Source organism: Condylostylus longicornis, unplaced genomic scaffold (genome assembly GCF_029603195.1).
Source record: "Condylostylus longicornis isolate FDR11 unplaced genomic scaffold, ASM2960319v2 ptg000013l, whole genome shotgun sequence".
NCBI lineage: Eukaryota > Metazoa > Arthropoda > Insecta > Diptera > Dolichopodidae > Condylostylus > Condylostylus longicornis.
Genome location: NW_026577982.1, coordinates 11084747 through 11097676, shown reverse-complemented (window position 1 = coordinate 11097676; position 12930 = coordinate 11084747). Strand labels below are relative to the sequence as shown.

The 12930-nt window shown below is 23.2% G+C and overlaps 1 protein-coding gene across 1 annotated transcript in view; it reads right to left on the bottom strand.

The window, feature by feature from the left end:
- Positions 1-12697, bottom strand: part of LOC129605148 (uncharacterized) — a 47954-nt gene extending 35257 nt beyond the window's left edge. The window contains exon 1 of the mRNA XM_055514727.1: positions 12694-12697. Within this exon, the coding sequence (XP_055370702.1) occupies positions 12694-12697 (4 nt within the window). The remainder of the gene's footprint in view (positions 1-12693) is intronic.
- Positions 12698-12930: the final 233 nt, after the last annotated feature.

Here is a 12930-nt window from a genome sequence, read left to right as displayed (position 1 = left end):
GAAAAGCTAAAACTATTTAAATGAATGTATAGTGCATTTTAACGATTTTTAAAGGAATTTTAAAGGAATTTTCAAATTATTTTGTTACAGATATTTAAAAAATCTGACTTTATATTTTAAAGAGTTGTTAAGCTGATCAATTTCATAGTTTCTCTTTTATATTATAATATGTTTATGATAGCAATGAAATGTCTTTCTTATTATTTGAAATTATTTTCTCATTAAATGTATTCGTGCAGAAAATTATTGTGATTGTAAAATGCTCTCTCTATATAGACTACTCATTGTATGGAATATGTCAAGAAAAAAGTTATTCAACTTAGAGGAGTTCTGTGTCCATGCTTCATTAAAATATGAAGAAGATGTCAGCATGTTTGGAATAAATATTATTATAACTTTAATTTCGTAATGCGAGTCTACTTGATAATATTTTAGTCTTTGAAAAATTTTAGTGAAATTTTTAGCGATTATTGTTTTGAGGCCTTGTTTTAAAAAATTGACTCTGAAAATTTTATTCTGGTTTCAGGCCACTCAGAACAAAGAATTCATGTAAAAGAATGTAAATTCCAAAGAATTTTTTCTTAATATACATATGAATGATAAGAGAGAAATAGGGAGAGTACAATTACTACCGAGATAATACAATTGTGTCAGTAATTGTTGACATTAATAAGATTCTCTTACATAAAATACTTTTAATATTCTTGATTTATATAATTCAAAGTCCTCTGAAAAGATTTTTCATCTTACAAGTATAATAAGTATTTAATTTCTACATAGAACTTTTATTATAAATAACATGCTAGAAAAAGATTCATCATCATAAAATTATAATGATCCCTGCTGAGCCATCATATTAACGATGTAATCGGCAAAATTAGCGAAATATAAACGATAAAGCGCTCTCAATTCGTTATTCAAACTGGTTTTGCAAATTATAAAAATAAAATTTCTATTACTTAAATTCAAAAAATTTTCTTTTAACAAAAATATTATAAATGAAACAGTTTTGGGGGGTGAGGCATCATTCTCCTTATACGTCTATTATGTGTTTAAATATTTAAAGAATAAAGATATTATAATGATAGTAAATGAGCTCATCCGAATCTAAATTATTCATAAACATTATTATGAGTAATAAGAAAAAAACTGAGAATAAATTATTAGGTAATTTCAACATGGTAAATGGAAAAAGGAGAAAGATATGGTTTAACATTTTTGTTTAAAAGAGGAAATTTTTGTTAAAAATTCTCAATTTGTTTGTAAAATGTTATACGATAATATATATGAACCGGCTATTCATAAAATGCAAAACTGAAAAAGGTGAATGGGAAGATGAAAATTCGTAATTCATCTTTAATATAGGTAGAACACGGTATTTATATGATCATTTGCTAATGTGGGTAGACAATATTTATTTCAATAAGACATGGAAAATGTTAATTTGCTGTGATAAACAAAGTATGGGTTTACAAAAAATTATAAGAATACGTGTAGGATTAAAAAATTAATCAAAATCATTTAGGAATAGTTTTTGCTTCAGCTATAAGAAAAGTTATAATTTTAAAAATATTTAGATATGACATTCTATTTTATTATAGTACAATATTGGTCCACTTAGGATACAGATTTCTCGGGGCCATGAGCTTGAATTCTCATGAATCGTTGTGCTTGACGGACCTGCTAAAATTTATCTAGAGTCTGAATGTTGAGTTCTAATTTAATTTTAAAAAAATTTTTCTTAATGAATAATTTTGGAAAAAATTGCATATTTTTAGGATAAATTCAATTTTTAATGGAATATTTTAGTATTTTAAAATAATCGTACTATGGTCTAACTAATTGTGGCTTTGAAATTCACATGAAAAGTATTTGAATTCTAGAATAATATTTTAATGAATCATTATTACAATTATTTTAATTTAATAAAATAAAATAATTTAGAAATAATATACAACTAAATTTACCAATGTAAGTATATGATATTTAAAATGAATGAGTAAATAATGTATATGAGGGTAGAAAATTTTAAATGTGGGTAAATAATGTGGTTAATATTAAATCATTACTGTAAAATTATTTGGAATAGAGAATAAAATTGTTATTGTTAAAATATTTTATTGCATAATTTGTATAATTTTTTTTTTTACATTTCTACCATAGTAAATATATTGAGTTAATAAGAAAATAAATTTTATATGTAAAATTTTTATGGTAAATTGAAAATTTTTTGATAATAAAAATTATTTTCAAATTTTTTTTTTGTAGATTTTGTAATAAATTTAAATTTTTTTTTATTTTATTGTTACTCTCGTAAATTTTAGAATTATTGTTGTAAATTACAAAATTACTGCTGGAAAAATATCCAAATTATATTATGTTAGGAGAACGATAACCTCTGTTTCATATTATGGTTGTATATTTTAAAAATTGGTTTATTATGCTATCTTTATGTCCTTTGATTCATTTGTAGTTTGTTCTAATACAATTTCCTGCAGTTGGAACAAAAAAAAATTTATAAATTCAACAAAATGAGGGGGGGGGGCCGGGATCAAAGTCAAAGTAGTAAAAAGCAAGTACCTACATATTATATAACATGTTTGATAATAATATAAAATTAAATATTTAGAAGGTATTTGCTTTACAGGAGTGTGGTTTTTTCATGATTTCATGAAACTGGCTACTTACTGGAATCTAATTCATAGCAATACAAATACTGAGGACAGCATTTTCTTCGATTAGCTAAAATTAGGTATCTCATGATATGCAACTATGTATTATTATCTTAGTTATTAGTTTAAAATTTCGTGAATCAAATGTGAGTAATGCACTCATGAAGCAATCATTTTTATTAAATTAACTCTTGTAGTCGATGTTTTTTAACTCAATAGCTTGTAAGAGAAATATTTATTCAGTTATACAATGAATAAAATTAAATTTTGCTAGGAAATCCAAATTGTGATTGAATAATTGCTAAAACCATTCTGTTTTCATACATAAAAATTTATTTTCCAATTTAAAGAATATTTTAATTTGCTCCCATATTATTTTGTTTAAATTAAATTTTATTTATATTTAATTACATTTGATATTATGATTAAAATATCATGTATATGTATACGAATATATCGAAATTAGTTTAAGTATTTTAATTTGAATAATTCTAATTTATTGAAGTGAAAAATAATGTCTATTTTAATATTATTGTCATTTTACATTTGAATTCATTATAGTAATTTGTATTTAAATAAGCGAATTTTATCGAATGAATTGTCTGAAATGTAATTTTAGTAAAATGAGCTTGGACCATTTAATTAACTACTATGATCCGCACGATATCCGATAAGGAAAGTATTTTAAATGTGTCACATGTCGAGTTTTCAATATGGGAATTAATTTTTCTATGCTTGAGAAACTTAAACAAACCAGATGCTTGTATTCGCGTTTTTCTTTTTTGTACTCTTTTATGCATATCTTCAGTTGATTTGAAATTTTAAATACGTCTAAGAAAATTATTATGTAGTAAATGAAAGTGATCAAGGAGTTAATTATAGAAAATTTCCTAGTGAAATTAGTCGCCTGGAATAAAATGTTTATTAACGACATGGAGACAATATCAAAAAACCAAATATTTCGGCTTAGTAATTCTTTCGGAGAGCAATATAACGCCATGTTTTTTTGAAATCGGATTACAGGAACAGAACTTTTACGAAAGTTTAAAAATTAAGAGCTATTTTTAATATATCTAAAATACAATACGACCGGTTGTGTTCTAGCCACATCAAATTGCTCTTTACATAGTAAACAAATAAAATACAACAGAGTAATTACTCCATTTACTCATTCTTTCATTATCAATACGGTAATTGAGTTTTGCAATGAATAATTATTTTCTCTTTATCACTTCACATATTCTTAAAATATTACTTTTTTTCCTCTTCCTTTCTCTCTCTCTCTCTCTCGCTCTCCCTCTCACTTTGTATCTATTTCTCTTTCTCCCGCTTTTCGATATATTAAGTAATTTAAAATAATCAATTTTCTGGCAAAAATTATCTTTAAATAAATTCAAAAAAGAAAAATATATCAATTATAAGGATGTAAACCAAAAGTTTATTGAACTTTCCAATCCAAGTGAAAATTTTCTTATACATTAATATCGTATTAAAGTTCTTTTTTTTTTTAGCACGTATAAAAAATGGTAAACTGATAATATGCATTTGCATGTCCTTATTTATTCATAAATGTGTAAAAAAATCTTTTTTTGCCTTGATTTTTGTTCTCCTCATAATTTTTATCATAATATTATTATTTAAATATGAAAAACAGAGAGACTATGCCATAAGTATAATATTAACAATGCTCTCATGTATGCAAGCTATCATGTACATTAAAAAAAAACGAGTACATACAGCAAAGAATAAAAGAAAATTGAAAAATTTTTTCGAATATAATAAAAAATTTTTTTTGGGTTTTATTTTCACCCTATAGTCATAATTTACGTGATATTATCCTTTTTTTTTTGTTGCTGTTTTTACTATTTATACATTATGCATTGCATATTTTTATTTACTTATTCTCATTTTTACTTGTTTGTTTTTGGTACGTTTTTTTTTTTGGGGAAATTTACAAATATAAATTTCCAAACATCTGACACATCCTTAATAAACACTTCAACAGTATATAAAGTATTAAAAATGTTAATAAAAGCAATAAAAACTATTTTGAAACTCAATAAGTTTTCTTTTAATTTTATTTTATTACTTTTTTTTCTTTTCTTTTAAAGAAAATATAATATTGACCCAGGTAGCAAAATTTTAGAAAGGAAATGAAAAAGATTTGCAAAAATATAATTTAATACTTGATTTGATCGTCAATTGTTTATAGTCATATAGTTGTTGGAAAATTGAGCATCATTTAGTTTTGAAATTAGACATTAGTTAAGCAAATTATGACGTATTTTCCCACCCAGATTATAATATGTTAAGTATTTATAATTAATATTGTAAAGTAATAATTATTTAAAATTTGCCCCACTAGATTCGTTTCAACATTAAAGCTACAGCCACCAATAATAATTTCATGGGCACATCATAAAATATCTTCAAATTTCCCGGAATTATTTTGCACATTAGGTTACAATTTTCAATAAAATAAGTATTCTATTCAATCCCGTAATTTTTATTAATTTTTTAATCGAAAATGGGCTGAAAATTAATTCGGCGTCCTTACTATTCTTCATAAGTACACATAAATTTAATCGAAAATTTCTCCCAACTGTTATGTTAATTAAAATTATCTTATAGTTTTATTGATCCGTCGCTTTTAAATATTAATTCGAAGATCTTTATAAATTAACTAATTGGGATAATTGATTTGAGTACATTTACTTTATTTATATATTATGCTTGAGTATGTCTTAGAGCGCAATTTATGTATTTAATATTGCTCATATTTTCTTTTATTTAATTGAAATAAAATTATAAATGCTTTTTGAAACTTTATTTACTCTATTTGTATTTAGTAGTATCCTTTTTTTTTTGTTCTGCTTTTTGAAGTCTTCTATACAGTATAAAACCCGCCTTCATAAACTTTAAATAAAAGAAAGAGCCTTAACTTTTCCTTGTTTTTCTTCTTACTTAATTTTCTTTTTTCAATTTTTTTTCTTCTTGTATTCAATACTAAAAGGAAATGGTTATTTATTACTTACATATACTTAAAAAAAATATGAAAATAATACGAAAAAGAATTCATATTATCCGGTCAAATATTTACTTCACATATTATTATAAAAAGAATATTAATATAAATATATGTGTGTGTGTATATAAAAGATAATTGTAGCAATAATGTAACAGTAAAATGTATTGATACTTCATTTGGGAGTAAATTTTAAAAAATTTCGAAAAATAGTGCTTCACATTTTTATTTTGTTCGTTCGTCTGTTTATTCGCCTAATCTACAAAATTTTAATTATCCTTAAGGGGTGGACGACTGAAATTTAATCAATAAAAAATTACTTCGCAACAGAAAGTAAAATCTGTGCCTATCAGCACCTTTTTTTGAAGGTTTCGTTTTGGAAAAAACAAGCAAAATCTATCTCTTTTTATCTCAAATATTTTTGAGGACTATAAAGTCTACTAAATTTTCATATTATCCTTTTTAAATTACATAAGAAAATTCTTAAATTTAATTAATTTGCAATTTAATTCTATGACTATAGTAAATAATAATTGTTTATACTTTTCTCCCTAGAAGTATGCAACTACAGAATAGTACTGGAGTATGAATTTAATAATTTGTTAAATTCGCGGAAATTTTCCATAAAATATGCTTGTTTTGAATTTTAAACATGTAAGAGAAATGTGCTTTTTTAACAGGTTTGACCTCTGATTCGATCCGAGTTTATGCTTTCTTAATATTACAGAGAAAAAAAATTTTTTTTCTTCCCAAAAAGAAAGAAGCAGTTAAACGACGAGCTTTTATTTATTTAAGATCTACATTATAGAATGTAGGCATACTAATAATTTTCAATATAAGTACATTTTAGTATATAGATAAAGAGAATTGAATGATTTTGGGATACACTCAAAATGTTACCATAGAAAATCTCCTTTTCTCATATTATTATTAATTTTTTTTTTTTCAAATTTCACTCACAATTCCTTTATAAATATATGAACGAGCTAGATGAAAAATTTAATGTTGTACTTAAAATTTCAATTTTTTTCTTTGATTTTTAGTTTCCAATCAAAAAAAAAAATAATAAATTACATTTCCGTGAAGGGTTTTTCATCTCCCATATACACTCAATACAAAATTATATTTATATAGAAAAATTTTAATACTCTAAGGATTTTACATGTTTTATATAATTTTCATAAGTAGACAATAACAATATGTGAAAAAAAAATAAATAAATTATATGAAAATGAAAATTTAAAACTAGAAACCCCAAAAAAAAAACTAAAATAAAAAAGAAAAGAATCGCCTAGTCATATCTTTATTTTGAGAATTTTACATAATATTTTATAATTATATACAAGGATCATTGAGATTTTATGCTATAAACCCGTACGCTAGACATTACACATTGTCGTATATTACGTATTTATGTATTTAAATATAATAATGAAATTTCATATTATAATAAGCGTATAAAAGAATTCAATAGAATCGTAGTATATGAGAAAAATGGCTACTTATATGTAAATGATATTATTATATACAAGTATTTTATATAACAAATACATAATATTAAAATTTCTATGATTAGAACCTTAAGTATATTTTAGTTCCCAAATATACCATAGTAATAATAAAAAGAAATCAAAAAAAGAATAAGAAAGAAAGAAAAAAACCAAAAATTTTAACAAGCACTAAGGGACCAGATTGCGTATATAATATAGTAAAAAATTCATTTTAGAGGAAAAACGAAACAAAAAAAGAAAAGGACTATAACATTCATTTCTTTATAATATAAAAAAAAAGGATACGAAATGTTTCATTTTTCTTCTTTTAAACGAGATGAATGTAGAAAATGAAAAAAACAAAAATAATCAAAATAAAAATTCGGGTATGAAACTATGAGAAAATAGAGTAATGACCGACCTTTTATATTATTGTAACAGTATCAATACGATTGACCTATGTTATCTTAAAAGGATCAAAAATATTTTACATTATTTCGTGTTTATTATACAATTTTCTTGTTTTTTTGATATATTTGATATAATTTAATCATAATCTTTTTTAATATAATTCAATCCTTTATTTTTGAGTGTTTTTCTGTTTTTGTTTTTGCAATTTCCTTACTAATATTTTTAATATTCTATATTATTTGAGGACACAAGAAATCAAAATAATAATAAGGATTTTTTTTCTTCTAAAAATTAAATGTCGTATCCAAAATAATTTTCTTGTTATATTGTTTAGTAAATAATAAACTTCTTGAAACTTCATTAATTCTGAAATTTATTAACAAAATTTGACTTAATTTTAAAAAGGATATCATGAATATTATATTGTAATTTTGTGTCCTGTTGATATTCTTGATTAATTTGAAGGAGTGAGCAGAGAATGTATGCCTTTTTTTTTATTAAGAATTTCAACCTATAAAATATAGTGTAACATAAGGCTTTTGCAAGGACGAATTTTGTTAAATTTTATAATGATTGGAAAAATAGTAATTTCCTGAGTGAAAATTGTTGTGATAGAAATTTAGTATTGAAGAGAATACATTGATAATTATATGAGCTTTGAATATATGCTAAAAGCTACGGAATCTTATAAAATAACAGAAATATTTTCATTTTCATATTTTCAGTAGCTGCACATTATTTCCTATCAAGAAATAAGCCTTTCGTATTATTTCACATGGTTAATGAAGAAATACAATAAATACGTAATTAGTTAGCAAATAATAATAGACAATATTAGTTTAAAATGATTATTGCATTCTTAATAAATAAATATTTATGGTAAAAAACACAATTTCAATATAGAAATTATTTCTCAATATAGAAAGCCTGTTTAAACAAATAAAGTTGTTTTTCAATTTCCGAAATAAGCATTTGCAATATAATATTCATTAGTCTATGTAAGAAAGCAATTCTATTTAATAAGTCCCAATATTATTGTTGTTTCAATAAAATGCCATATGAAATAAGCAGTGTGATGATTGTATTCAAATATTATTTTTTGAAAGCAGGTGATGGTGTCAATTAAATTTTTATAATAAAAAAATTTTGGTTTCTGTTATACAAAATTTTTAATATTTTTAATTTTTTATAATTAATTTCTCCATTACCATCATAATTATTTAAAATTTTCAACATCATTCGTTTTCATTAAAATTATTAGTAGAGCAGCAATCGGACCAATATAAGTTTTGTACTATCTTGTACTACTAAAATATAACATTAATAATATCAATTAAATTTAATAAATCTTTGGGAAATATTAACAAACAAAATAATAATAATGAAAATTAAATAAATTTTTTTCATATATTATTTTGAATTGGATTTTTCTTAATAAACAATCATCATAAATATTTTAATTTTCAGTTTAAATGCCGAAATATTAATAATCAAATAAATCTAAATTAAATTTTTCTATGAATTTATTCAATTAAGTACAATAATAATTGGGGTTACAATTATGTTAAGTGTATAGACTTACTAACTAAATATTTTTATTAGTTATCTAGTTATGATTATAACTTGAAGCGTTTTTCATCAAATATTAACATTATTGTATTAAATTCGAAGAATATTATTCCATTAATATTTCCATGTATTATGGGTTGTGTATTTAAAATTAAACAAACTAAATTTGTGCCAAATGATATTTTGTTGTTTTCCATGTACACAAATTCACAAATAATAATAACATATTTGTACTGGAATTTTTAGCGGAAAAAATAAATAAATTTTAATAAAGTGTTAATTGGGTCACACATTCAAATGAAAATATAAAAATCATATTCAGAAATAATAATATGAAATATATGTAAATATTATGTGTGTATACAGCTATTTAAAAAATAATAATATTAAAAGAATTTCCTTGGGTAAATTAGATTAACACAATATTAATTGGTCATAATGAAAATTTTGCTTATTTTATAATTTTAATAAAAATAATTTTTATAGAGTTTAAAATTTTGTGTATATTTAAAATTTCCAAAATTTAAATTCTAGATTTAATCTTAGAAAATTTTATGAAAATTTCAAAGCCATGTGGAGATTGACGTGCCTTCGGCAGGACAATTAGGCCGTCTAGATGACTGTTTAGGAGAGAAATACTTCAAATTTTATTTTAACTTAAACAAGAGTTAAAAAGGATAATTTCCAACCCAAGATGGAGCAAAAATTTGTTTTGAAAAACTGTCAACTTTGTTCAAATTTCTATTTTGACATTGTAGAGATTTTCCAGCTAGATTTTTTAATAAACAATAGTATAGTAATTTGTATTTAAAATTAGTATTTAAAATAAGTTTTCAAATTTTTCATATAAAATTTCGAAAAATTTGTCAGCGCATTTTCATTGTGTCGGTGCAGTATTCATGGCACACGTTTCAATTCTTATAGTTTTAAAGTCAATTTTATTAAGAATTTAGCAGAAAATATTGGAATTGGACAAGGCGAACAATATTTAATTGCCAACTTTGAAGGAAAATTTATAGACGATTTTCGAATTTATTTGGTATAAAAATATATTTTTGTTTTTTATCTCATTTTGGTGATATTTACATTATTTTTTTCTCCAATTGTAAAAATACAATAATTGCCTAAATTAGAAATGAAACATAATTTGAATTTAGAGTTTATTGTTTAAATAAAAGTCAATTATTTTTAAACGAAAGAGAAATGTATACCAGACCATATCGAATTCAGTTAGTTGAAATTTAATATAATTTTCCATAGTAGTACTTATGAATTTAATGAAATTATCATTGTTTTGAGGAAAATGGAAAAACGAAAAAAAAAAAAAAAATAATTGAATTTAAAATTTAATATAATTTTCTTTTATTATTCTTGTTGCCCGAAGTCAGTTATTATACAATTTTTAAGAAAATATGGAAAATATTTTCTTCTTGTTTTATTTTTAATTAAATTAAAGGAAATTTTCGTAAAGTAGATATTCAGGAAAATTCTCTACCAAAACAAGAAAATTTACGGAAAAATTATGTATTTTAAACAGAATTCATTATTTCTACAATAGTTTAGACCAGGCATGGGGAACCTGCGGCCTTAAGGCCGCATGCGGCCTTTTAACTGTTTTTTAGTGGCCTTTGTCCTTAAAAAAATTTATTTCTTATATTTCTTAAAAGTTAAAATTTTGCTGCCAAACGAGGCTGGAACCAAATATAAAATTGTTATCGAGCAACAAACAATCACAGAAAAGTCATTGAAATAATGAACCATATTATTTTATTAATAATGTACATACTTACTTATCTATTTTTATTTATGAAATAAACTGTTTTATGTTATTTTTTATATTCTGACATAATTTTGTTTTCATCAACCTACACAAAGCAAAAATTTATAACCTTTGGACTTTTTTTAAACTTTGCGGCCTGATTGACTTTGCATTGACTAAAATTTGGCCTTATATAGAGAAAAGGTTCCCCATCCCTGGTTTAGACGGAAAATCGATTCAATATTTTCAATTGAAAACATACTACACTAACTGACCTTCTTCAAAACTTGAAATATTGCTGGCTTATGGTTTTATAGGTTACTAACAAATACATTAATGTTAAGTAGCTGAAATATTAAATAATATTTTGGTTGGAATATTTCGAAAATTGAGGAAAAAGGAAATTTAATATTTTTAATTATTAGGAACTAAATTAAAATTCTTAAAAATCAAATAATTATATTTTCCATAAAGAATATTTGCATTTAGTAAATTGATTTTTTGGCAACAGCATTATATTTTTATTTTAAAAGATTTTATTTAGTACGAAATTTTCTGAAGTATGAACAATATTTGAGGGATATTGAGTGTATCTAAAGAAAATTGAGTTGTGTATGTTGTATAGAAATTTACCCATAAAATGTAAGGTAATGGCTTTGTTAACAATTTGTTAACAAAATAGACAAACGAAATGAAAAGTTATGAAATGATACAAAACAAGTAACATTGAAGCATGGAAAATTTTTGTAATTTTTGTTGAAAAATGATAGGGTTCCATGATTTAAGAATATAAGACCACAATATATGAAATTTATTCGTCGTTTTTCTTGCCAATAATTTGATTTTCTTCAACTGTTTAAGAAAAAAATAATTTGGTTCATTTCTTTAATTTTTTATAAATTCAAATTTTGAAAATTTTATGAGACCTTCGTTTCAAAATAATTTTTTCTAAATTGCAGTATTAAAATTTTTCAATAATTTTCGTGTATTCCATATTTCATATTTAATTTATGGTGGAAAATTTTCACTTGAGTTCAAAATATCTTAAAGGCAATTAAATGGTACAGTAAAACCTCTATATGTTTTTCCCTACTTTAACGAGACTAATTTCATAACTCGACCAGTGTTTCACCGGCCTTATGCATTAAGTTCGTTTATTACACAAAAAAATACCTCTTTAAAGAGACCACCTCTATATTCCTTAAGTTGATCGCTATGTTTTGCCATTTACATATTATTATTAAGGAAAACACTGTACTTAAACAATTAAAAGAAATTGCCATCTTCGTTTTTGTTCGGTTTTGTTTTCTTGCCTGTAAATTGAGTGGTCGATTTACAGAGGTTCTACTTTTTTTATTTTTAATCCTTAAAATAAATCATATTTTGATATTAAAGTTGTTGAAAGTTTTAAGAAGGAGCAACAATTTCTATACAAAATTAAAGTCTATACAAAAAATATTATTGAAATTCACTTAAAAACAAAAATTGAGAGTAAAAGTAAAAAATAAGAAAAAAAAAAATTTTTTTATTCAACTCGATTTTCCATTGCTTTGTTTTTTTTTTTTTGGAACTTTTGGAACAACAAAAAATACAATGTCTGCATACAAAATATCTTATTATTTTTATTCAACCGAAAAAAAAATACTATTTGAAAGCATTTTGTAGTAGCAAAAGAACTGTTTCATCTCATCCAACAGTGTGTGCTCACACTCTTATAAAACAAACATTATCATATTTTCATGAAGTGATCAAATCATTTTATCTCACCCATATCTTATGACCATATCAAACACCTTTTATGAATAATATCAAAGTATCAATATTATTTTTATTGAATTTTTGATCTAAAAATTTCTATAAGCAAACATGTAGTTTACAGATTCACATGTATGTATAGGTGCTTGTTAAATGTTTGTATGTAAAATTAGATAATGTTCCAGTTTTTATATCAGACTTGTCGTTTATACTTTTTTTTTTTCTAAATTCAATAATTTCTGTATATTT